Genomic DNA, 27,999 nt, shown 5'->3' with positions numbered 1-27,999 from the left:
GACACCGACTTGCCTCGCCGCGACCTGCCGCGACCTCAGCGGCGACTTGCAAATGACTTCTGTATAGAAGTCAATGCAAGTCGCCCCGAGGTCGCCCAAAAGTAGTACAGGAACCTTTTTTCTGAGTCGGAGCGACTCAAGTCGCTCCTCTCAGAACGGTTCCATTGTACAGAACGGGGGCGACTTGTCAGATCGCGGCGAGGCAAGTCGTGTCGCCTCGCATCGCCCGCAGTGTGAACTGGCCCTAAGGGCATAACAAAATGTGACCAATCAAATTTTGCATGCAGAGTGACAGCTGTAAACATTTGTTTTGCCATTTCTGTATAATTCAGAATGGCTGCTTAAAGGGTAACTCCGCTTTTGTGGGAACACAATAGCAAATAAAAAAAATATAGCATATACAATTGTATATTCATATTGTCATATTGTAAATATTATTAGTAATGTACCTATCCCTTTCAATCTGCAGCTCTGTAATTTTCTGTAGAATGCAATGCAATATTGCAATAATAATGCAACTGGTACACATGGTATACAGAATGCCCCTCCCCGAAATGTAATTTCCTGCTTGTGTGATGACTCACTGATTATCCCAGAAGTCTACACTAAATAAACAAGTCATATTTTGGGCATCCCCTGAAACAAAAATGTTGTTTTTGGTGAGATACTTCTAAAGAGTTTGGGTAAAGATTTGCAGGAACATGTCCTGCCAATATGCAGACTTTACTGGCACCCACAAACGTTTATAAAAAAGTAGTAAAAAATGCACTGCGTATACAAAATATATTAAAAACATAGTACTCAAATACCACTGATGTATCATGCAATACATAGACCCCCATTTGGACCATAACAGGAATGCCTCTCTCTTGTACAGTGTATCCTATTACCCTATAGATGGAGGTGTACATTCCCTCATCCAAAATGGGGTCTATGTATTACATGATACATCAGTGGTATTTGCGTACTATAGGTTTATAACATATTTTGTACATGCAGTGGTGTTCATTACTTCTAGTAAATAAAGATTGTCAATTTTTTTATAAACGTTTGAGTCTGTCTCATGTGGGTGCTGTATATTGGCAGGACATGCTCCTGCAGGTCTTTACTGATAGAATCTAATTTTGGATGTGGCATGGTGGAGGTCCTTTTTTTTTTCTTATACTCCCAAAGAGAAATTATGTCTAAAGACATGCAGACCCTGCCACTTTTCCCCATTAGATCCCTGCAGGTACAGCCTCTGATTGATCGATATAAAATGACTCCCATACAGATTCACTGGGCACATGGACACAGGCAAACAAACTGATTTCTTCAGAATAACAAAAGATCTGCAACAAAGTTTGTTAAAGTGGTAGTAAACCCTGAAATTGTATTCTTAACTACAGGTAAGCTTATAATAAAGCTTACCTGTAGGTGAAATGAATATGTCCTAAATGTGCTCTGAAGGAATGGCATACCCGTAGCGTTCCTTTGAGCTGTGTGCCCCAGCCGAGACTCCCTTGTGGCTTGGGCAATCAGATACCCGGAGTCCCCGAACCTAGAAGGCAGACTGGGTGAAGATGGAAGCCTCTGCAGCAGTGACAGTGGACCACTGAAGGGCTTAGTTTTAATATAAGTCTTTGATAATGTGCTGTGCATACTAGCATATTATTATATTGCCTTGCAGATGTAAACTTTTTTTTTACTACCGCTTTCAAATCCATGTAATGTACGTTGACCACCTAGAGGGGAATGTTTTTTTCTCAACAAAAGCGGAGTTACTCTTACTTTTATTTATATTTTTTAGTTATGACATAATCCCATCTTATGTGATACCATCACTTTGGATCATATGATTACATATATGCCCAACATTACCCCTAACATCAGGACCATCACGCACAGAATCTTTTACATTTTATTGGATGAATGGCAGTAAGTTCATTGCCTCTTTTCTTAACAGAAACCCATATCTTTGATTTATAGACCTTCCAAAGGAGAAGCTTTCCAAGAAAATGGATGTCTACCTAGCTTTCATGGTCTCAAAGGCGGCCAAACTTTAATCACATTGCGGGATCATTAGCCAGTTATTTACGGATTTGTAAGAGAAGAGATATTTCTGATAATAAATCACCTTGCTGTCTCCTTCCACTCGGCATCCTCTCCTTCTTTGACACAGATCTCATCCAGCTCTGTAAACAGCTCATGTGGCACATGTTCCTCGTCTTCCTCCGTTCCAAGGATGAACTGCACTCTCTGGGATGGGGTGTCTGCATTAATAACACATTACAAGGTGACTTTACACAAGGCACACAATGGGAATTAGGAGACAGCTGTAATGGATATTGCTCTGGAGTTTGCACCATGGATCTCAGAGAGATTTATGATTAGGATGCTTAACTGAACACAATAACAGATTACTCGCTCCTGTGTTCCTATCAAAGTGTGAAAACATCATATTTCTTGCATTTTATTTTATTGTCCGGGAAGAACAATACAGTTTCAGTAAGATGTGACTATAAATTAGAGTATTTACTTCCGGAGAGCACAATAATAATGTACATAACAGGGTGACCCATAAACAGTTTTTAGTATACTGTAAATACTTCAATAAATGATTTATTATGCTAGGTCATAGAATAATGACCTTGCCATTGTTGTTTTATAGGTTAAGCCAATTAGTCATTTTATCTGAGAAACTGACATGCTTTTCTTATTTTTCACAACCTTATTTATAATATTCCATATAGATATTTACAGGCACTGTAGGGAGAGGGGCTTATCAATATACAAGGGGTGCCCATACTAATCTGAGAAGGTTATCTACGGTGCTGCTTCTCAGTCAGTGCTATGTGTGCCCCAGGGAGACTTTACTGTGGGTATAGGGGGGGGGGGGATAATATAATTTATCATTTATTACATATCAGAAAATATTTTAGTAATTTAAATAGCAGATTTAACATTCTTGAACAGCAAGCAGCCAGCAAATTCACATCACACCAAACCACATAACCAGCGCTACAAGAACCCTTACCTATAAAAAGGCTTTTTGAACAAAATAAGATTTATTTATTTTTTTATTGGAAAATAAATAGGCGCTTGGTATATTTATTTTCTTGTTGCGCCAGCTATATGTGGTTACGTAACAGATTGCAAAACATTTAAAGACCACCAGAGAGCGATGGTCAGAAATGTACTTATGTCAGAGGATTGACATCTCTCGTTTGGTCCAAAAGAACTATTTACTTCACCAAGAGATGCAGTAGTTCTCAGCACTGTATGTAGCCTCAGCTATATACAGTATATATAGCACTGTGTTCCAGCAGTGGGAAGGAGACTTCCCATGCCACACCCAGGTGTTTTGTATTTTCTGAGTGACTACAAAGCTTCCTCTGATTGGCCAAGGTGGAGAGGAGGGTGGGTGACGTCACAATCTTGCATAAATATTTATTTATTTTTATATATATATATATATATATATATATATATATATATATATATATATATATATATATATATATATATATATATATATATATATATATATATATATATATATACACATACATATACATATACACACACATACATATACATACACACACACAAACACTATATTGCGTCCCAGTCTTAGTCTATATTGAGTTGGCCCACCCACCCTTTGTACCTTCAACTCTTCTGGGAGGGCTGTCCACAAGGTTTAGGAATGTGGGGAATTATGGTGTGGGGTGGTTTTTCAGGGTTTGGGCTTGGCCCCTTCATTCCAGTGAAGGGAACTCTGAAGGCGTCAGCATACCGAGACATTTTGGACAATTTTCATTTTGGACAATTTTCATGCTCCCAAATTTGTGGGAACAGTTTGGGGATGGCTCCTTCCTATTCCAACGTGACTGCGCACCAGTGCACAAAGCAAAGTCCAAAAGGACATGGATGTGAGAGTTTGGGGTGGAGGAACTTCACTGGCTTACCTTGACTGGTTTTGACCTCAACCCGACAGAACACTTTTGGGATGAATTAGAGCAGAGAATGCAGCGCAAGGCCTTTTCTTCCACATCAGTGCCTGACCTCACAAATGTGCTTCTAGAAGAATGGTCAAACATTTCCCATAGACACACTCCTAAACCTTGTGGACAGCCTTCCCAGAAGGGTTGAAGCTGTTATAGCTGCAAAGGATGGGCCAACTCCATATTAAACCCTACGGACGAAGGCTGGGATGCCATTAAAGTTCATGTGCGTGTAAACTATAGAGTTTAACAGTTATGACTAATTTTTCACAGATTATCATTTTCACGTGCTAAACACAGAAATTATATTATGCCATGGCAAATTACTAGATGTACAGCATTTAATTTCATGTTTTTGATTTATTTGATCCACTATTTAAAAATACCCCAATAAGACTGGCCTTTCACAAACACAAGAAATGTAAAAGACATTAATAGTAATTCAAAGGTCTATCGTGAATTCCTATATTATGCTTTAGGAAATGTAATGGAAAATCAGGCACAGTTGAGGAAATGTATAGACAATTACTTACAGAGCAAATGGTTTGGAGTGGTAGGCTTTTCTTTGAAATGATTATACATTGATATAGTGCCCCAAAATATTTAACAGCCATTTAGGTCTCAGGACACTGAAATCAATCTCTTTCGTTAGCATCACTTATTTAACTGGGAATGCAGGACAATGCTTTGGCAGGTAATTCAAATTTGGCATTGTCATTTTAAAGTTCTCTGAGAGGAGAACTACCAAAAAGACATTCAAAGTCCAAGTGCAGCCAAAACTTTTTTTTTTTTTTGGAATGATGAAGAAGAATTTAAATCTTGTTGGCTTTTTACTGCTGTCTGAGACTTCATTAGATTTCCCTTAAACTAAGTCCACCCAAATACTGAAATCCCTACATCTAGCAACATCCATAATGTCATCCATGATGTAACACTAACCTATCTAGCCCTGTAACGAAACAATCAGTATATATACCTTTTCTGAAGCCGATCTGGTCTCCAAAATCTCTGCAGAGGACATGGCCGACAATGGCTATAAAATGAATGGGAAGTGGCGTCACCCATAGACTTAATATGGGGCTTCTGTTGTTCAGCTGTGTCCTCTGCATCTGCCTCCACAGCAAAGCCGCTGATGACAGCTCAGAGTAGGACCGGGCTTCAAAAAAAGTATATATACTGATTTCTTCTTTACAGGGCTAGATAGGTTAGTGTTAGATCATGGAAGTCTGTAGATGTAGGGATTTTAGCATTAGGATAGACTTCTACTTGAACTAAAGCCAGCCATTCATGGATTGAAACTCGGCCAGGTAAGCAGGGACCGTTTGTGCAGTCAGTCTGTGGAGTTTTCCCCAATCATTCAGTGCCGCCGGCTATAATTACATTGTGGCAGTAGGGAAGGCTCCTTGCCGTCAGAACACAATAACACAGCGGGGGGATTCCCTCATCCACATTGAATGTGTGGATGGGGAAAGCTAACAATTTTTTTTCCGTTCAAACAGCTCGCTGAATGAAAAAAAAAAAAAAGAAGAAGAAAAGATGAATATATGAGCGGCCTAACTGTCACAATAACAAAGGACAATACAACTAAAAAGCCTGTGTTGTTGCTAAAGATTTTCCTTTATGTCCTGGCTTAACCAGTATACATCTCTAATGGTGCAATGGATAGCGGTAAAAACTTGGATGCAAAGGAGATACATAAAAATAAAAAATTACTAATGGAACCAATAAGTAATTTTTTTGTGCGAGTACGAGAACTCTTAAGCATACTTTTATGATATGCATTAGCAGCCCATGTAATAAGTGTAGTTTACATTTAGTGGTCAGTTTAAAAGCCATTTGTCCATAGCTGTTTTATATGCTGCATACACAGATCCTGATTGATCCTTACCATGAGCTAGGGACTCATCGTGGCCTTCTTCTTGAATGACACCCTTCATCCGATCTCGTTTCCTGTGCTTCCCCCCATGGGTCCGATGATGTCTGTGACTCTGCCGCCCCAATGGCATACGCACCCCCACATACAATGTTCTGTGCCCTTGAAAAGAATTTTGAGATAGCATTTAATAAAATTAGTTGCTTTGAGCTGGCTTTCAGACAGAAATAAAATAGGCTAATCAGTCCATATAGGTTTTCATGTAAAATCATCAAACCAATTTTAAAGGCTGCTACTTGAAATTATATATTTTAATTATACACACACACACACACACACACACACACACACACAGTATATATTTAAATATGTAACATCTCCCAATTCCCTTCCCGAAAGGTGGATGAGAGCTTGAGGCAAAGCAAAGGATCAGCTCATTGGAAGAGAACAGTAAGAAATGTAAGTTTAATAAAAAGCACATCAAGAGTCTGGGTGCATCTCATATGCCCACAGTTCATTCCTTCTTTATTTAATTTGCACATAACGTTGTCACCCTTTGCACCAGGGACATTATAGTGCTTCTAGAAACTGGATAAACTGCAGATGTGCCTCGATCTACAGTAACACTAAGGGGTCTATTTATAATATCAAAAATTTGTTTGACGATTGTTACACCAACTGTGCCAGTAATTACATAATGTAATAGATGAATTTCTAGAATTGTCATCTCCATCCAGTGGCCAAAACGTGGTATTGTAGAGTAGTGACAAGAAAGTGAAGAATAGAATATTTTTCTAAAACACATTTCTAACTACTGTATATGGTTTTCATTCAGGAGACATCATTCATTACAAAAGTGAATGTTAAAAGCAAACACAATTTTGAACTACTTTCAAATGACATTCACCAAATTTCTGTTGGCATTATCAAATGTATTAACAAGATTTTTCATTCAAACATTTGTGCGAAAATCTACTAGTGTATGATCAGCTGAGTGCTGAGCCTGACTGTGTCTGGGCTCAGTGTGCAATGTCTATGGGATGAACACAGACAGTGTTTAACATTCAGATTGTGTGGTGAGAGTATGTGACTGCAGTCTGAGGAGCCTCTAGAGAAATAACTGGGGAGTGTGTGCAGGAGGAGGGATACAGGGAAAGACCAATGTGTGTGCAGGAGGAGGGATACAGGGAAAGACCAATGTGTGTGCAGGAGGAGGGATACAGGGAAAGACCAATGTGTGTGCAGGAGGAGGGATACAGGGAAAGACCAATGTGTGTGCAGGAGGAGGGATACAGGGAAAGACCAATGTGTGTGCTGGAGGTGGGATACAGGGAAAGACCAATGTGTGTGCTGGAGGAGGGATATGCTGGAAAGATCAATGTGTGTGCTGAAGGAGGGATACGCTGGAAAGATCAATGTGTGTGCGCTAGAGGAGGGATACAGTAGAAAGAGCAATGTGTGTGGGTGTACTGGAGGAGGGATACAGGGAAAATACCAATGCGTGTGTGTGTGTGTGTGTGTGTGTGTGTGTGTGTGTGTGTGTGTGTGTGTGTGTGTTGGAGGAGGGATACAGGGGAAAGACCAATGTGTGTGCTGGAGCAAGGGCACAGGGAAAGATCAATGTATGTGCTGGAGGAGGGACACAGGAGGAAGACCATTGTATGTGTATGTGGAAGGGGGTATAAGGGTAAAAGATGAATGTGTGTTTGCTGGAGACGAGATACAGGGTAATGAACAATGTGTGTGTGTGCTGGAGGAAGGATACGGGGGTAAGACCAATGTGTGTGATGGAGGAGGGATACACGGGAAAGATCAATGTATGTGCTTGAGGAAGGACATGGAGAAGGACCATTGTGTGTGGGTACTGGAGGAGAGTTAAGCACATAAGACTCACGTGTGTATGCTGGAGGAAGGATACAAGGGAACAAGCAATGTATGTGCACTGGAGAAGAGATACAAAGGATAGACCAATGTGCATGTGCTGGAGGAGAGATACAGAGGAAAGATCAATGTGTTTGTGTGCTAGAGTAGATACTTAGGATGATCATGGTGTGTAAGCTGAAGGAATGACATGGGGAAAGAGCAGTGTGTGTGTGTGTGTGTGTTGGAGTAAGGATACAGGAGAAAGAGCAGTGTGTGTGTGTGTGTTGGAGACAGGATACACTGAAAAGAACAATCTGTGTAAGGATACAGGAGAAAGACCAGTGTGTGCGTGTGTGCCTGTGTGTGTGTGTGTGTGTGTGTGTGTTGGAGGAAGGATACAGGGGTAAGACCAATGTGTGTAATGGAGGAGGGATGCATGGGAAAGATCAATGTATGTGCTGGAAGAGGGGCACAGGGAAAAGACCATTTTATGTGTATGCTGGACGAGGTATAAAAGGGAAAAGATTCATGTGTTTATGCTGGAGGAGAGATACAGGGGAAAGACCAATGTGTGTGTGTGCGCTGGAGGAGGGACATGGGGGTAAGACCAATATGTGTGATGGAGAAGGGATACATGGGAAATATCAATGTATGTGCTGGAGGAGAGGCATGGGGAAAGATCAATGTATGTGCTTGAGCAGGGACACCAAGAAGGACCATTGTATGTGTGTGCTAGAGGAGGGTTAAGGGCAAAAGACCCACGTGTGTATGCTGGAGGAAGGATACAAGGGAGCAAGCAATGATTGTGCACTGGAGAAGAGATACTGGGGAAAGATCAATGTGCATGTGCTGGAGGAGGGACACCGAGAAAGACAAATGTGTATGTGCTGGATGTAGGATCCATCGTTTTTGGTGTAGATTCTCATTGACAAAAAAAAACAATCTGTGCGCTGGCGTATGTATATTACTGGGGAAGGAACCAGGAAGAGGCTGAAAGTATATCATTTTAAAATGTAGGATATCGCCTTGTCTTTTAACATACACATATTTGGCTAAAAAGTACAGTATACTGTATATATGCCTGAAATTCAGCTTTAAAAAGGTCAGTCATTTTTTCATAAACCACATACTAACATAACTTACATGCATATGTTGCTTTTGTTTTTAAATTTCCTCCTCTGAGCTTCCTTTTGAAACTCTCCCCCAGCTGTATCGTTATATATATGTGTCCCCTGTGCCAGCGTGTCCCATGAATTCCCATACAAATTTTTTCCTGGTTTAAACCACAAATGCATAGGCAGCCATTCAGAGTGCCTCTCCTCCTCCACAGCAGTGATTGGCAGTGGTCCTGTGTCCTGCCTATGTGAGCGGTGCTCTGAATCGTAGTTTCAATCACACATGTAGAGGAGAGTCCTGCTGGACTCTGTAGGTCCCAGCGGCACAGGGGGTACAAATATAATGGGCAGTGTGGCAGCACTGCCAGGGGACAGTTTCAAAAAGCAGCTCAGAAAAATACATTTATAAAACAAGAAAGAAAAAAAGCAGCAAATTCATGTAAGTTTTTTTTTTTTTTTTTTTTTTTATAAATCAGAAACTATAAATAAAAAGGAAAAAAAAAGAGAAAAAAGTAAACAAGCAAAGATTTTAACATTCTTTCAGACGCACAATGTACAAACAGCACTACAATATATTTTGTGTTCAAATAAAAGCAGCAGCAGTTATGCTCACTGTGCACAGTATTTTATAATAGCGCACGTATTGTTCTGCTCCTTTAATAGCACGCTCTAATGAAAGGGGTACAGTTTTCCATGTAAGAATTCCTGGGCAAACTTTCAAGTGTCTGACTTGTGGAATTCAATGCATTTTGCATAATAAAGCGCCTGCGGTTCCTCACCGCTATTGTTATGGGAGGCTGTGCATTTAATTCCTTTGATTCTGTGCAGAGCATGATTTATATCAACTTTGAATTAAACTAGGTTGGCTATCACAGAGCTCTGAGATTGTTCATTTGTGTTCGCAGAAGGACTTTCCATGTGCCTGTGTGGGGTGGAATGTTCTGTTCTCCAGAATGACAGCAGAGCCAGCATGGGGCAGAAGAGCAGAGAACCGGTTTGGAACATTTACCTAAATTATTACTAAAGAATGATTTGACCTGTCATTAATGTTAACCATCATGAAGCAAAATTATCAGTCATGCTTGAAAGGAGGTTAGTAATTAGTCTCAGGAGTGCTCTTTGATAACTGTTGGCCATCTGAAATCTACCCTCTCTTTGAATATTATTCCTTTACTAATATGAAAGAGTACAGAATTTTTAAACTGCTCACGAAGAGTCAAAGAAAGAACATTTTTAACTACAAATGCTCAATAGAAAGGTTAGTAGACAAGATAAAGCTGCAACGTCAACATCAAAGCTATGATTGAACCTTAATTGGACAAGCACAAAATACCTTTCTAAGCATGGCATTGCACATATGTGAAGCGTAAGGCTGGCCACACAAATCATTTTTTTCTCATTCAACCAGCGAGTTGAAGGGAGGAAATGACTTGATTCCCCCATTCACACACTTAACATGGATGTGGGGATCCCTCCCACTCACTATTGTATTCTGACAGCAGGAAGACTTCCCAATGTCAGGATACACTGATCAGCACTACCAGCACTGATCAAGACAAACAGACTGGTTGTACGCAAGTCGATCGATAGATCAACTTCTGTTGAAGCAGCCTACCCCATATATGGAATAAAATTTGCCTGGTTTATGCTGAACCAGCCAATTATGATCCACGTATGACCAGTTTAAGGTTCAAATTATGCTGAATTTTGAGTTTTGTAAGCTGGGCATCTAAAAATCACCTGTATATCTCACAGTAGTGTCTGCCATGAATGTTTGCAGTCATTTTCCATCTAGGCACAGTTGCACAATGAGTTTGTGAGAGTGTAGTTATGTAGGGTCACTTCTAGTCGCTATTGTGCATGAATATCCCTGCATAATCACCCAAGGGGACACATTATAAAAAAAGATATTCCAGAACGGGAGACTCTCTCCAACATTCTGTACTACCCCAAAAACACATGAGTAAGCACCAAACACTTTGTCCACTGGACTCATAACTACATATAAATCCTCCAGATTCAGGAAAGCATTTCCTTTCTCATCTCTAAACAGATAAGTACTTGTAGCTCCTCCACACTATGGTTGACTACCCACAAATAACCCTAGACTGATGACCACTAACTCCAACACACAACACACTAGTAATTGTGTGTTGGGGTTAGGGTGCTAAGGTATACTTATTCTTTTATCCTTTTTTTTTAAACTTTCAAAATCTATAACTGGTTTTAAAATTTAAGGTTTGTAAAACAATGTTACATAAAGCAATGCACAGAGCTTATAAAATAATTTATTAGGTGTAAAGCTAGCCTCAACACAGACACATTAAAAAACCTTTTACAAGCCTCAAATACAGAAAAAAAAAAAAAAAAAAAAAAGCCGCAACATTATTACACTTATGCTCTTGCTTGGACTAGGGACTATAATAGAGGCTGATGTCTGAAGAATGTGATGGCCTCTTTGGGAACTCACAAAAGACCTACTGTCAACTTAAGCCAACCACAGGTTGCAGGAAAGAAACCCGTTCAATTTCCCCATCAACACAGACAGTGTTGACAGGGGAATCCCTCTGGCCGAGCCATTGTGTTCTCCCAGCAAGGGGTGGAGGAAGCTGTCCCACCAGGAGAACACAAGGATTATTGCTAGCGATAATCGCATGTAAAATCCAGCAGGCTGGTTGTACCCAGGTTCAACGATTGATCAACTTGGGTATATTCTGCCTGTCCATACATTGTTCGAATCTTGGCCAGTTCCTGCTGAATAAGCTAAGATTCGACACGTCTCTGGCTGGCCTTAGACTTCTGTATTGAATGTAACCTCGGTTTATGGTTTTTCATTTGCTTAAGCTTAATCAAAGTGAACTGAGGGAAAAATTTAAATTAGAATATCAAAAGCTTAATAACTGACGATAACTTAATTCATAAGCTACCTGTACTGACTGTTCCTACTTCTGTACCTACTATGTATTGCCATCCAAACCCCTCCCAAGTCACATATACAAACTGTGATTTCCAAAACTATAGGCATGCCCACCAACTTCAACGTCATAATGCATCCCTACATCTGTTGAAAGTTCACTCAGGCACCAGGTACTGCCAAGTGTGTTGCAGGCAGAGAGTATGCCGATCCTCACAACTGGAAGAGAGCTGTAAACGCTGTTAAAGCAGAGCAAATCTCTCTTAGTAAACAGATAGTAAGGTATAGTGGGCTCCATTCACAAAGCGGTATATTTTCCATTAAAAAATGCGGTAAAATGCTGCTCAGCCTTTTTTACTAGTGAAAACATGCGGTAACTAGCCGGGGTACTTAATAACATTAATGTGGTGTTGTTACGGAGCAGGCGGCTGCCATGTCTTCAAGAACCAATGAGTCATTAGCTGTCAGCGGGGTTCCAAGTTGAAGCAAAAAGATGATGACTTCTGTAGGGAGGCAGGAGAATTGTTTGACAGATTTAAAGACAGAGCGGCCCTCAGAAAGTTTTAAAACGAGCATGTAAAAAATCTTGGATGAAAGATAGTGATTGGTAGCAAAACCGGCTCCCAAAAATAAAAACAATAACAAAAAAAAAAAAAAATCAACATTCTTTGCAGGCCCCCATAAGGATAATTACAACTTATGGGGGCACAATGGAAGCAGGTAACAAACGTACTTCAAAAAAAACTGGGGGATCCTAATAAAAGCTCCAGTATTAAAAGTTATAGTTGAACTTCGTCCACAAATGGTCACCAGGAGAGAAAGGAATCTCAAAGACACACTAGTGCATTCAGAATACACTAGGGAAAGAGCAAAACAACTGGGTAACCGACTTGCCTCCTCTTAAAGGAATGTATGCATGCGGGCACTGTCAGATGTGTGGTTTTGTGGGAAAAAAACACGACTTTCACAGATGCGACTCAGAGTAACTCATTTCAAATTAAGTACTTTATCAACTGTGAGACCTCCAGGATGATATGCATGCTAGAGTATCCATGTAAAAAATATTATATTGGAAAAAAACAAAAAACAGACGACTCCGAGTTTGCATCAGTGAACACTTAAATATAAAGAACTCAATTAGGAAGGATAAGAAACAAAAAAAAAGAACATATGTCTCCACTTGTGTTGCATTTTTCAGACTACCATAAGGGTAGCACAGCTGGCATTAAAATAAAGGGGCTTTATACCCTTAATTTACCGACACAAGAAGACTTCGACATTATCCTACTTCAGAAAGAAAAGATGTGGTGGCTATCTCTTCCGGGGAACGGACTCACCTGAGCCCGTTCCCCGGAAGCGATAGCCACCACAACACAGCGGAGCAGGAAGAAACATCCATCGACTGCGCTCCAACTGCCCGGAAGTGCTGGGAAACCTGCAATACTGCCGGTTACTTGTCAGATTATGGACGCTGGAGAGCCTGCTCAATAGTTCCAGGGACCTGTGTAACCCGGGATATACGGATGGACCCGTTAATTTATTCAGGCCTGTACATCACTACCCTATTGTGAGCGTTTTTAATCTATAAAATAAATCAGTTTTTATCAAATTGCTGCACTTAGAGGGCGCCGTCTCTCTTGTTGTCTTTCTAGAGCTCCTTCTTGCTTAAAGGACTGGCAGCCTATAAGTCCCCAGCATTAGAAAGACTATTATACAGACTAATGTTCATTTATTTGCATTTGTCGAACACGAACATTTATTATCTAGTCCAAGTTGTGTTTTTTTTCCCCAGATGTTTTTACTTATATTTTAATAGTATCCGGCCATTTCCAGAGTGCACCATATTAACTCCCTGATTGTGGGTTAAAACCTTGACTAGGTGACTATTTCATATACTATCAACCATGACTACTGTCATAAGATACCTATATAATCTTTAATGTGTATATACTTATAGGCGATTTTTTGTTTCTGAATGTCACATGACTATTAATAAATCGCATTCACTTCACTAAACTCATTTGAACTTGCTTGTTAAAAAACTTTTTTCATCTTGTTGATTCTTATTAATCTGCATATCCTCTAGATAAGTTGGATATTTTGATTCAATCTTGTCCTTATAACCCTTTATTTTAATGTGTTAGTGCTGTAATTATAAATGATCATTTGTCGGCTTTATACGCTTGAGTGCCTCGGACTAGTAGCTGAGATAAATAAATGTGGTATGCAACATGGAAGGGTGACATCTAGTGGTGGGTCTGTATATAGCATTTCCTAATGGGATGTACTAACAGTATAAATAGGCCTATACTTCACGTTCCTCCTATCCTTAAAAAAAAAACAGTGTTAACAGTGAAACATGTCGGAGTTTACACCACGACAGAGAGGTTTCCTGCGTCACAGATGACGTATTGCACTACGTCCATGCATGCGTAGTTGACCAGTTGAAGCTAGGAGGAACTATCTTGGCTGAGGAAGTTGGATGGTGGCCTGGATAACGTGTTAGCCTGACAAAGGCTATTCACGGCAGCTCTATGGTCCCCGTATGGCAATAAGACATATCGGACGACACCACATAGCACTTAGTTTGGTATATATGCCCGAAGTGTGACATCACTGCCTCAATAAGGTTGGGTGAGCAGACCATAGGTTTCTTGGCTCCTATCTTCCCCAGCCTGTAATAGTCCAATCTGTATTATAGTGACTATTCACATACTGCTATCCAACAGTGGAATCCCCTGTGAACTAATTCATATAGCATTATCTGGATAATTGTTTACCTGGGTTTCTGGCCTGCTAATTCATTGCGGATATATGCCACCCATTTACATCTGATCTAACACCAGTTTACAATTAGTCCCTACTCCAGATAATTATACCATTTTTGGGATTACCATCAAGTATCAACTAATTATTTCTTATCCAATTATACCCCAAGAAGAGGGTCTCATAACAAATACAGTGACAGGATGGACATATTTTATTATGGTGTTTGTCACCAGTACTAGGAACTGCACTTTAATTCATAACAATTGAATAATTGGTGTGTGTATGTGTGCTGTCAGAGTGAGGCAGCTGCTCTTAGACAATGTTGCCTTAATTTTAATATAATCCTGGTGTTGGTGATGGGTACCCATTGTTAGTGTTTTTTGTATTTTGTACAATAAAAATTATATCCTTTATAAAGCATCTTGGTCCGCCAGTGACTCCTTCTCCGGGGGTCCCTGTCCCCACTGTACCAATTTTGTTATAGTTCCTTAATCTAGGCTCAGAGACTGCACCAACAATAGGTGAGTCTGCATAAGTAAGGAGGCTACACAGGTATGTAATTTACTACCAAGTGTAGTGGTATTTACTAGTGAGTTGGTGGTCTACATTTTTTGCTAATGTACTATGTACCCCATACTTATTCACATAGGAGGGATGAAAGCTGGGGGCCCCTTTGTTAAAGGGGGCTTCCAGATTCCAATAAGCCCCCCCGCCTACAGACCTCCACAACCACAAGCCAGGGTTGCGGGGAGGAGGCCTTTGTCCTCATCAACATGGAAACAAGGTGCTTTTGGGGACCATAACCCCCCTTCCCCAAGGCACCCCCCCCCCCATGTTGAGAGCATGTGGCCTGGTATTGTTCAGGGGAAGGAGCTTGCTCATCCCCTCCCTTTCCTGACTGATGTAAGGCACAGGGATGCCACTTCACTGGTCTGGGGATTTGAAATCCTCCTGGATTGCTGTCCTCCAGTGCCGACAGGATGGGCTAAACAGAGTCCATGTGACCAATTAAACTGTCTCCTATCCATAAACGCTGAGAGGTATGTATAGGAGATTAAGCCGGGGGTATTTGTGGAATGTGTACTGGTTGTTAAGGAGTGGGTGGCCATCTGTTCCTTAAACTGTAAACATGGTTATTAAGAAACATGCGGCCTCCATGTCCTTAACAACCAACGAGTCATCAGCGGGCCTGCCTGCTGACCGCTGAAATAAATATTTTTAAAAAAAATTGCCAGTAAATAAAAAATGTGTAAGAAATGGCGTGTAAAAAATGTTAAAAAAACCCAAAACTATAGCAGGTCCTTCAGGTCTGGTATGGATTTTGAAGGGAACCCTCTAGCCAAAATAAATAAATAAATAAATATGGCCTGGCCACCCAAAAAGCCATACCAGATCCTTATCCGAGCATGCAGCCCGGTAGGTTCAAACCCCCCAAGGCACATATACAAACAGATTTCCAAAACCATAGGCATGCCCACCAACTTAATTTGAAGCAGTGTCTGACAGCGGGGGATCGCGGGATGGGGAGGGGATCCAGTGTAAGTTCACCTTACAGTTAAATTAATTTATTTTCTTCTGTGAACGTATTTTTTTAATTTATGCAGTATTTAACAAGCGCAAAACGGTCTGGTGAATTGACAGTTTCAGGATCGCATGCGCTATTTGGGCAAAATGGGTCCTGACACCTAAATATCTCATGCAAGCCCATTATAATAACTTGTTTTAAACTTAATTTTTCCAGTTGCTTCCTGATTTTTGGCCTAGGCCAAAATGATGCCATACCTCCCATAACTCTTGATCCGGAGGAAGGAGCTTTCTCAGCCAAGCATACCCTCCTGTCTGCATGCCTGAGTCAAGGGAAGATGGATTCCAGGAAGTAAATACGACATGAATTATCTGCTCTAACTCAAGATAGCCACTGCCAGAAATGCACGGTTATGTTTTTTTAACTCTCAGGGAACTCTCAGCAAAATAAAGCATGGAGACATGAATGGATGGGCAAGTTTGCTTTAAATATTAAAAATGAATTAAACAGCTTGGTTTATGGTGCTCAGATCCAGTGCGGTTCTCATTTAAAATCCCAGTTCAAGGATGTGCAGCTTAGAACAGTTGCCTCTGTCTTGGAAAAAAGAAAATACAAAATGAGCAGGCATACTGAAAGTAGGCTGCAACTGCCAGCTTCTGTTTAGCTAAGCTGAGGTTCATCAATAACAATGCATTTCTAGCTTATAGAAATGTGACTTCTATCATTAGTAAAATACAACATGAGAGTGAGTACACAGGGTGGATCTTAAACCTGGCAGGCAGATCGGATGCACAGAGCTGTCAGTAGCAGAACATTCTCCATCTGTACAGAAACCACAAGAAGACTTTCTCAAGGTTAATTGATTTTTAAGTTGCTTATTAATTTGAAAGCAGTGTGTGAATGATTACTGGCGACGCAACATTAGGTAATGACAGTAAAAACAGAGGCAGCGCGTTTCCATAGGCAGAAAGATGGCCAGAATAATCAGCTGCATGAATATACAGGAAATAGAATTTAACAAAACTTTTTTGTTTGTTCTTTTTTTTGCTACTAAAATTAGTATTAAATATGAATAATAAATCATAGCTTAGCAAAACCTATTGCATTTTTAGTTCCTGTAGGGCAGACCTCGCTGTTTTCAAGGCTTTAGCTACGCTGATTAGCAACACTGGGGTTTAATTTAAAAAAGCTTTATGCTTTTCCAAACTTTATTTTATTCATTTTAAGAAATGTCAAAGTGAAATATGGAAATAAAATATATGGTGTGACAATATATGCCCTAGTAACCTTGTAATGGCATTATTAAGCAATAGATACGAAATAAAAAGTATTAGACATGTAGAAAACAAACAATATATCCAGTATGTCATTCAGGGTGCACTTAGACATCTTGCCCCAACTTGTTTAGCAGGGAAAATAGGCAGGAATGGGAGAGAAAATAAAAATAAAAAAAAAAGGAGGGAAAAAAACAAAAAACAAAAACGAAGTTACTTACCGGTAACGTTCTTTCCCGGAGTCTCAGGACAGCCACCTAAGAGACCTTTGCTCCTCCCCTCTGTAGGAAACACCTGCGCCAGCCTTCTTATAAATTTCCTCCTCCCTTGCTGCTCCTCAGTTCTTTAAAGAGCACCTCCAGTTTGCTGGGGAGACACAAGAACATATGATACACATAATCAATTATATCACATTTCCTATAAGGAAATCTTTACGTCTTCATATACATATGGGTGGGTACCCGGCTGTCCTGAAAGACTCCGGGAAAGAACGTTACCGGTAAGCAACTTGGTTTTTCCCCCAAATCGTCTTTCAGGACAGCCACCTCAGAGGATAACCGAACACTTACCCTTAGGGCGGGACCACAACTTGCAAGACTTTGCGTCCAAAGGTCTGATCTTTAGCTGACCATAAGTCCACTCTATAGTGTCTTACAAAAGTGGTGAAACTGGACCATTTTTGCCGCTTTACAAATCTGTTCCGGCGTTGCTCCAGCTCTCTCTGCCTGCGACGCTGCCATTGCCCTTGTGGAGTGTGCTTTGATTCCCTCTGGGATCTGCATACCTCCTAACTTGTAAGCCTGTTCTATGGCTTCTCTCAGCCATCTGACTATTGTGCTTCTTGAAGCTTTGTGTCCTAGCCTAGCCCCTGAATATAAAATAAAGACTCAGTCTTTCTAATTGTCTTTGTTGCTGCTAAATAATGTAAGATGCATCTAGATTATGGAATTTTACTTCCTGTTCCTGAGAAGGATTTGGACAAAATGATGGTAACACAATTTCTTGTTCTCTATGAAATCTTGAGGCCACTTTAGGCAGAAATCACAGGTCCATCTTAAAGGCTATACGATCCGGGAAGATCTGGCAAAAGGGGGTCTGATTGATAGTGCTTCTATCTCGCAGACCCTTTTAGCTGTAGTAATTGCTACCAAGAAGATTGCTTTAAGCGTCAGCATCTTCAGGCTGCACTCTTTTAGTGGTTCAAAGGGGTCTGCTGTCATAGTTTGCAACACTAGTGACAGGTCCCACTTTGGGAAGGCCATACCTTGTATCGGCCTCTGTCTGCTCACGGATTTAAAGAGTCTGATTATCCATGGATATGAAGCTAAACTTCTTTCCTGGTAGACCGTCAATGCTGAAACTTGACTCTTTAACGTACTTAGGCTTAGTCCTTTGTCTACCCCACTCTGTAGAAATTCTAAGACTGCTACTGAGCTTTGTGTTCTGAAGTTGTTCTCTGTGCACCATCTGCAAAACATTTCCATACTTTCTGGTATATGTTACGTGTCTCAACCTTCCTGCTTTTCAGTAGTGTTTCTATCAAGTGGCTTAAGAACCCTTTTGCTTTTAGCAGCTGCTCCTCAGATACCAAGCGGCTAGCTTCCACCTTTCCACCTGCGGACAGCACACTGGGCCCTGGGATAACAGGTCCTCCTGGACTGGTAGTAACCAAGGGGGCTCTATGGCAAGTTCTTTGAGCATAGAGAACCACGGTCTCCTGGGCCAGTGAGCTGCTATGAGAATTAATGATGTGTTTTCGGTACGTAATTTTCTTATTACTGCTGGTAGTAGCACTGGTGGGGGAAAGGCATAACATTTGCTGAATGGCCATTTTTGCGCTAATGCGTCTACTCCGAGCGCTCCAGCCTCTTTTCTCAGAGAGAAGAATGTTTGAACTTTCCTGCTTTCCTTTGAAGCAAATAAGTCTACCTGAGGTATTCCCTATTTTTTTGTAATCTGGTCGAATACCTACTGTTTTAGTACCCAATCTCCTTCTCTTACTTTTTTCCTGCTGAGGAAACCTGCCACTTTGTTTAAATCCCCTTTTAACTGGACTGCTGAAAAAGATAGTATGTTTTTCTCTCCCCATTTCAAGATTTTTTTCTGCTAAGGACCATAGAGCTCCACTTCTGTTTCCCCCGTTTGTTTATGTAGGCTACTACCGACGAGTTGTCTGATCTGATCTGTATATGATGTCCTCTCAACTCTTTCTGGAAGGACTGAAGTGCGAAACATACTGCCTTCAACTCTTTCCAGTTGGATGACCTCATCCACTCTTCCTTCCCCCAGGTCCCTTGTGTTATCTGAGAGTCTAAATGTGCTCCCTACCCTGTGCCACTTGCATCTGTGGTTAGGATTCGGGAAATGGGTAGGATCCATAGCGTCCTTTGTTTATGTTTTCTGCCCTTCACCACCATAAGGTATTTTTTTACCTTTGCTGGTACTAACACCTGTGTATCCAGCGACTCTTGCCTGTGATCCCATATCTCTAATAGGAACATCTGTAGTGGTCGAAAATGTAGGCTTGCCCACTGTACCGCTGGGATTGCAGACGTTAGCAACCCCAGTGTTGACATTATTTTCCTTATTGAACATGGTAGATTGGTCTGCATAGTTCTTATTTCTTTTTGAATTTTCCCTATTTTCTCCTTGGGTAAAAAAAACTCTTTGTTGGACTGAGTCTATTATATATCCCAAATACTTTATTTGTTGCGTGGGTTGTAAGTTTGATTTTTCTACATTTACCAACCACCCTAGACTTTCTAAGAATGTCCTTGTGTATTTGAGGTTTTCTAATAACCTCCCGGGAGTTTTTGTGAACAGGAGAAGGTCATCTAAATAGGCAATAATGGATATGCAGCTGGTTTTGCACAGAGTGGCCCGAACCTGCTCTTCTGGGGTCCCCCGGCGGCTCCTCCCCGCATCAAATAACCCCCTAAAGAAAGCGCTACCCCTAGGGGGGTTACCTTGCGGGCATGCTCTCGAGTCCAGCATTCGCCGTCCATAGCCACCAAATGTATGACTCGGCCTTGCCCCCCAGTGTCCGCGTCATTGGATTTGATTGACAGCAGCTGGAGCCAATGGCTGCGCTGCTATCACTCTATCCAATCAAGACCCGAGAACCCCAGGCAGAAAGACAGCACATCCTCGGCGGGTCAAGTTCTAGGACACAGGTAAGTAAAACGGGGAGGAGTCACTGCCAGGTGTTTTTTCACCTTAATGCACTGCCCCGGCCTCAAATAGCGCCAGAACCGGCACAGCTGAGCACCCAAAAACTACCCCACGGCACAGCCACTGTGCACTGACACATGTCAAGGGGGACAGTCAGGAGGGACCACAGTCCAGGAAGTTATAAAGTGCCTCATCCCCTCTGCACCAGAGCACAAGCTGGAACTAGACAGAGCACATAGATCCCTAGGCCCACCCAGAAAATATGGATCCCCTAGTGACATTGATGGTATAGAAGTGGGGCTTGACCACAAAGAAGTGATGAAGATGTCTTGAATGCAAACTCAGCTAAAATTCCAGGGACGCAACATTGAAATATTTGCTGACATGTTTTCCTTTACCATTTAAAATAAATAAATAAAAGAAGACGGTCTCTGAAACCCCTACTCCTTGCCCTTACTAAGAAGGACATAAAGCACAGATGGGCCTTTCCCTGTCGCCCTGAAATTCAAATAATACGCCTTCTTCAGCTTCTCGGAAGGCGAGTGATTGCTACTAGACTTTAGAATCCTCACTCAAGATTACTCAATGGACACATCCAATCTACAACAGGGATCCATCAAACCTCCCATGCCGACAAGCCCCACATCTCCCTTATGGGACAAGAGCAAGAAAGTCCAGGACAACCCCCCCCCCCCCCCCCCCCCCCGAAAGCATTTTTTCCTGGTACTTAAAATTTTAAGTTCCAACCCCTTTTTTTGGGGGGGGGGGGGGGGTTATACTGCAAGCTCAGTTTATACAGGACAGTTACCTATAGCCACCCCTTCTTCCATCTCAGAAATAACGTCTCTAGAAGGCTCTCTGGGCGCTGGTTAGTGCCTAAGAGGTCTCATGAAGTTCACGCTGGTTCTGGTCACTGTTGTATAAATCTAATATTTGTTCATTTACAGTTTTTTTGCAGCGTTGTTTGGGGCAGAGGCAGTTGCCTAGCGCGCCCCATCCCCGCCATAATTTGGTTATGTTTTTTTCCATACCTGAATGATGGGAAATTAGCCCCATTGAAGGGCTATGGTCTACCGTTTGCTCAGAATGAAGGGAGGAAGCTCTCCTCTTTCTCTCATTCAAGGCCATCTTCTGGTCATAATTTTGTAATGTTACTATACCAGTTCCTTTTTTCTAAACTTTTCCTCTTTCTAGCCAACCAAGAGAAATTGTCCGGCGACAAAGACAATAGCATCCTAAAGTTCCCAAAACTGAAATACATCTCCCAGTCTCTAAGCCAGGTCAAAGTAAGTGATGCTGGGCTGGATGGCTCTTCCACCTCTCTGTTCCATGGCATCTAGTAGTATCTCCTCTTTACATAATTTCTCACAATGCACAGGGGTTAAACTCACCCGTGAAGAGAGGAAAGCATTCCAAGGTTATTGATCTCATCACGCTGACTTTTGCAGGAAACCCACTTCCCAGGGTGGTACTCTTCCTCATTCCTCCATGCCCACTTTCCACAATTTTATCTAGCTAATGCTGAAGATAAGACCAAAAGAGTGGCAATCTTGTTTTTCAAACACTGAACATTCACAACACAGCTGGAGCACAGAGACGCGGAGGGAAGGTTTCTCCTGGTAAAGGGTATCCCAGATCAACACAAATATTCATGCATCTCTTATTAAGCTCCCAACAAAGGTCAGGTACAATTCTTTCAACAGATGTTTCAAATTCTGAAGCCTCTGACTAAAGGAACCATGATCCTGGGTGGGGATGCTAACATGGCCTTTGATTCGGGCCTTGATAAATCTAACTCTCAGAAATCAAAGCTTATTAGACCTAACAAGGGCAGTGTCAAGATAGCAAAACTAATTTACCAGCAAGGGCTAGCGGACATATGGAGGGAGATAAACCCCTCTACACAAGATTTTACTCATTACTCCACCCCACACCATTAATACTCAAGGATAGACCATATTCTCCTCTCCACCCTCCATATACCAGCCTCCATTATAGAGGCAGCCTGGTCTGATCATTCTATGGTGTCACTGTCACACCGCAGGGATTCACTTAAACAAAATACACCAAACTGGAGACTAAACTAATCCATTCTCAGTGACCCCATCAGAGTGACAGAACTTCTATAGACATTACAAGAATATTTCAAGCTTAATGATACTGATGAGATATCGGCGGAAACACTTTGGGCAGCACATAAAGCCACGATTAGAGGCAAACTGATACAAATAGCATCACAACTGAAAAAGGAAAGACAGGTGGACCTGGTTAGGCTGGAACAAGACTATGACGACCTGTGCAAAAAAAAAAACAAACCCTCCAGTGTCCCTATATCGTCTCTCGACACAGCGAGACTGGCCCTAAACCTAGCTTTTACAGCGAGAGCGGATAAACATATTAAGTGGGTGAGAGCTAGGTTCTACCTTAAAAAGGACAAAATAGGCACGATGCTAGCTACTAAGCTCTCACCAAAACACGTCATACTGTCTCCTGAAAATCAGACAAGCAGATGGTACCTTTTCACTCTAAACCCACAACATACTAAAATCCTTCCAAGAATATTACTCCAACTTGTAGAAAGCATCAGCTAACATGAACCCGACACAGATAGAAACATTCCTTGACGGCATAACGCTCCCCACTTTGACGGCCGAACATGTGGTACTGGAATCTCCCATAACAATCGAAGAGGTAGGGGAGGTAATCAATGAAAGGAGGTTCAGCTCCAGGCCCAGATGGTTTCTCAGTACCATACTATAAGGCATTCACAGAAATCCTAACTCCGTAGATGACAAGGTTCTTTAATTTAAAGAAAGATGGGAAGCCGCTGGGTAACCATCTTAATTCAGCATACATTACTGCAATTTCCAAACCTAACAAAGATGCAGGGGAATTGGGGAACTATAGGCCTATTTCACTAATCAACAATGATATAAAAATCCTGACCAAAGTCATGGAGAACCACTTAGTGGCGTTCAATAACGAATACATTCATAGAGACCAGGTAGGCTTCATACCGGTACGACAAGGCCCAGATCAGCTATGGAGAGCAGTGGACATAATCTCCATATTACAATCGGAATGTGAAGGGAGACCCAAACAGGAAGGAATGCTCCTATCATTAGACCTCCAGAAGGCCTTTGTTTTGGTCTCCGGACCATACCCATTCCTAGTCCTCCAACTGGAGCTTCGGCAAAAACCTCCTAGGAACATTAAAGCCACTTTATTCCACTCAGGAAGCAACAGTAAGATAACAGGGATACCATGCAAATCCAAATTACAATAGCCAAAGAAACTAGGCAGGGATGCCCTCCATCTCCCCTGATATTTACCATGGTTACTGAACCTTTAAAAACAGTGATACACTCAAATAAAAGTATCAGAGGAGTGGATTGCGGTACAAAAACCCAAAAGTGCGCCCTATTCGCCGATGATCTATTGCTTTTCCTAACGTCCACTAACACCGCCCTACCCATTTATGTCCCTTACTAGACATCTTTGCCTCAGTGTCAGACCTACAGGTCAAAATGACAAAATCGCAAGCGCTGAAGATTTCCCTACCACCAGCTAGAGTCACTCACCTGAAAGGCTCCTTTAAATTCGGTTAGGGGGAAACCTCCAGAAGATACCTAGGACATAACCTCATACCCAAAATTGAACACAAGTACCAGGCCAACTTCCCCCCCCCACATATCGCAAACTAAAGACTGACCTTATAAATTGGCCCCAACATAAGTTATCCTGGGTGGGCAGAGTAAACTCGGTAAAGAGGACTCCTGCCGATGTTACTCTACCTCTTCCACTCTCTACCCATCGCCATCAAAAGAGATCATCTCAAATCATTTCAGGGTAAGATTACCAGGCTCACCTGGGATAAGAAAGGTCCACGACTCCCGCAAAGGACTCCAATTTGACTACGCAAGGAGGTCTAGGCCTCCTAAACTTACTTTGATACTACCAAGAGGCAAGGCTGGCCCAGTTACCTACTGTCTACCTCAAGGTTGAAAAACCAGACTGGGTAGCCATAGAGAGGCCCGCTGCACCGCTCCACACGCTAGACTTTCTACTTTGGTGTCCCCCAAAAAAATAGACCACCAATTCTCTCCCCCACTCTCTCTCACTCATTTAAGCTGTGGGATAGCATTAGGGGGCTTCCCTCCCAGGTCTCTGAGCTCCAACCGCTAGCACATACCGTCCATAACCCTCAATTTCAACCAAGCATGAATATTACAGCATTTAAGTGGTGGCTGGTTAAGGGAGTGAACCGCATAGGACATTTCTATTCCAAAACGGGCCCCTTAACCCTGGGGCACTTTGAAGAAATACTGCATCTTCGGAGAGATTCAGGTTCTATCAAATATTCTACTTCCCCAATTCCATTTGGCAAAACAAACCAAACCCTCTAAATTTTACTGATTATGAAAGATGATAGGGACAGGCCATGGAACAGAGGGGTGGAGTATCAATCATCTACGCTTCACTGGCCTATTTTTATTAGAATAACCACAGCCCTTATATGATAGTGAGATACTGGCAATCAAATATCTGTATGTTATAGTGAAAAATAAAACCAAAATGGACACCAAGCACAATACAACCAGGCTTCCAGTAATAACAAATATATACTACATTATGGAGCTTGCCAAACATTTTAGGAATCCAAAATACTTTGGGAGATGGATTTGCCATTGATAAAATCAAAGCAATATAGATGGAACATTTTATAAACCAATACTTCTAAAACAATCATGATACTTGTCATGCATTTAAAACTGAGAAGTACTGTGGAGTAAAGACGCACAAATTATATTCAGTATGCCTTCCTAGAATTCGTGAATAAAGTCTTAGCTATAAAAAGGTTGTTGAAAGCAGAGTGGTGAAAGAAATGACTGCACACTCGTTTTCCTGATGTATTTTTCAGTTAAGATCTTTTAATAGATGGATCTGGTGAACAATGATCTGACAGAAGCTTCAGAATAAAAATATAACACAGTGAAATGTATAGTCCTCCAGATATAAAGTCTCCATAACCTAATTTTTCTCTCTTTTTTTGCGGTTTACTGCTGTATAAAAGAGAAGGGTTTTTAATACCAGACTGTTGTCTCTGGAAATCAGGCAGTTATTGTTTGTGACAGGTCTATACACAGTTAATCAAATTGCTCTGAGATCTGGAAAAGAAACCATTGGCTTACTGATTAGGTAGAAAGGACAAAAGCTACTTCATTTCAAGGGCTCCAAAAATGACCTCTGTTGAAATAGTTACTATTGTCCAAATAACATTGTATATACAGTATATTATATTTTTTGCATAGTACAAATACCAATTCGCCCCACCAATAGCATCGGTTTTCTCAAAACATTATACTTCTAGCAGGGCAGGACAAATCTCAGTCACCGGGTCGTCATGGTGAAGAAGAAATGCTGTTTGCCGATCTGATAATTGAGGTCTCTAAATGTAGACCTATTGACTGTAATTTTATCAGTCACCACTAAATGGTGTCTGGAACAAAAATGGCCGCCGATCAACACATCAAGTGCCTCTGCGTTTTTGTGTGTGTCTTAATGTGAGATAGTATTTATGTGTGCTAGGAGCCCCAGTATGAGTCTGTGTATGCCAACATCCTAGTGTGTATCTGTGTGGGCTAGCAGGGCTAGTGTGTCTTTCAGTAGCCTAGAGTCATGTATGTAAATATGGATCATTGAGGTGCATTGCTATAAATGTGTGTGCACAGGAGACACTATGCATCAGTTACATGAGTTTGTGCATGCAGGGGACACTATTCATTAGCTACGAGTGTGCACACAGGGTAAGCCATGCATTCGTTACATGGGTGTGCATATAGGGAACATTATCCGTCAGTTACATGTGTTTGTGTGCAAGGGACATTGTGTATCAGTTACACTTGTTTGTGCACAGGGGGCACTGTGAGGTTGATTTACTAAAGGTAAATAGACTGTGCACTTCGCAAGAGCAGTTGTACCAGAGCTTAGTAAATGAGGTAAAGCTTCACTTTGCAAAGAATACCCAATCGCATGCAAGAAAAAAAAAATTGTTTGCACGTGATTGAATGATGGAAGTTAGCAGAGCTCTAGAGAAACTGTTCTTTCAGAGCGCAACTGCACTTTGAATACTGCACAACCTGCATGAAGCAGTTTGCACCAGTTACATGAGTGTGTGCACAGGGGACACTAGGCATCAGTTACATGTGTGTGCATACAGGGGATACTATGGATCAATTTCATATGTGTGTAGACAGGAGACACTATGCATTAGTTACAGGTGTGTGCTCTCTGTGGACACTAGGCATCAATGACATGCACACGCGCATAGGGGATACCATGCATCAGCTAGATGTGTGCATGCAGGAGACACTATGTATCAATTGTGTGTGCGCAGGGGACACTATGCATTATATATATGTGCAAGCAGGAGACACTATGCATCAATTGCGTATCTGTAAAGAGCGGATAGATCCATAGTGTGCATGTGTCACAGTATTAATAAATAGAGTGTGTATGTGTACTTCTTCTTTAGTAAAAAGTGTGTGCAAATGTACAATAAAAAATAAATAAAATAAAAATAAACCAATGTACTTACTCACAGACTTTACTAAATGGTTGCAAATAATATAACATAGGGAAATATTGATCGCCATGGAGAACAGCTGTTTGCTGGCTTTACTAAAAAGACAGATAGACTGTTCACTATCCAATCACCCAGCCTCCCAGTAGACAGCCCACCTTGCCTCCAGCTCACAGCAGATGACTTATACCCTCAGCTCTACGTTTCTAAGCCTGTGAAGGGGGGGGGGGGGCATTTTCCTCCAATCAACTTTCAGATTACATCAGCTCTGTGCTCTAGCTCTGCAGTGAGTATGACAGATTCCTGCAGCCCCTGCTTTGAGCTGCTGAGAAAAATCCTCTCATATGTGTGTTGTAGAAGGCTGCACAGGACAAATTGCTACAGATAAACAGGTAAAACTTCTGTAGCAGGATTTTCTCATCTCTGTGTATCAGAGACTAGTCACTTAAATTTTATTTCTATCGTTTTACCAGGGTTGCAGTAAAACCAGTAAATACACAGTATGTTAACAAGGGTTACAATATGTAGGAAAATCATTTTAACCCTAGCCTTGAGTCATCATAATTGATAGCCTGTAGACATTTAACAGTTGTATGTTATGGTATAGTGTGATATATGTGTATTTTAGGTTGGCAATATGGGTGAGTAAGGCCCTCCTTGAGACTCTGTATCTGAAAGCTGGTTAATATGTTGCTCTGTGTGCTGGTGAATGGACACCCCTTGCCTGCAATGCACCCCATCGTGAAGATGCCAGAAAGCAGAAGACATAGGATGATGACATGGAAGCTATCGTGGAAGAATGATGGTGGTGCGTCACTCATGTTGGGCAGCACAACGTGTTAAGACCATTATGGACTGTTCCACAGGAGCAGCTTCTTAAGAACCTGTTGGAAAGCTTAACACCTTAAGACAGTTATGGACTGTTC

At 41.5% G+C, this 27,999-nt stretch overlaps 1 protein-coding gene across 2 annotated transcripts in view; it reads right to left on the bottom strand.

Annotated features, from left to right (window-relative positions):
• SLC4A8 (solute carrier family 4 member 8) overlaps positions 1 to 27,999 on the bottom strand; it is a 317,175-nt gene that overhangs the window by 135,148 nt on the left and 154,028 nt on the right. For both annotated transcript variants that reach the window (XM_077483707.1, XM_077483708.1), the window contains exons 3-4: positions 5,875 to 6,021; positions 2,117 to 2,252 (exon numbers count right to left, since the gene is read on the bottom strand). In XM_077483707.1, the coding sequence (XP_077339833.1) occupies positions 2,117 to 2,252; positions 5,875 to 6,021 (283 nt within the window). The remainder of the gene's footprint in view (positions 1 to 2,116; positions 2,253 to 5,874; positions 6,022 to 27,999) is intronic.

The sequence above is a fragment of the Lithobates pipiens genome, unplaced genomic scaffold (genome assembly GCF_037356315.1).
Source record: "Lithobates pipiens isolate NorthernLeopardFrog02 unplaced genomic scaffold, aLitPip1_a1.2 Scaffold_16, whole genome shotgun sequence".
Classification (NCBI taxonomy): Eukaryota; Metazoa; Chordata; class Amphibia; order Anura; family Ranidae; genus Lithobates; species Lithobates pipiens.
This window is presented reverse-complemented; position numbering and strand designations above follow the sequence as displayed.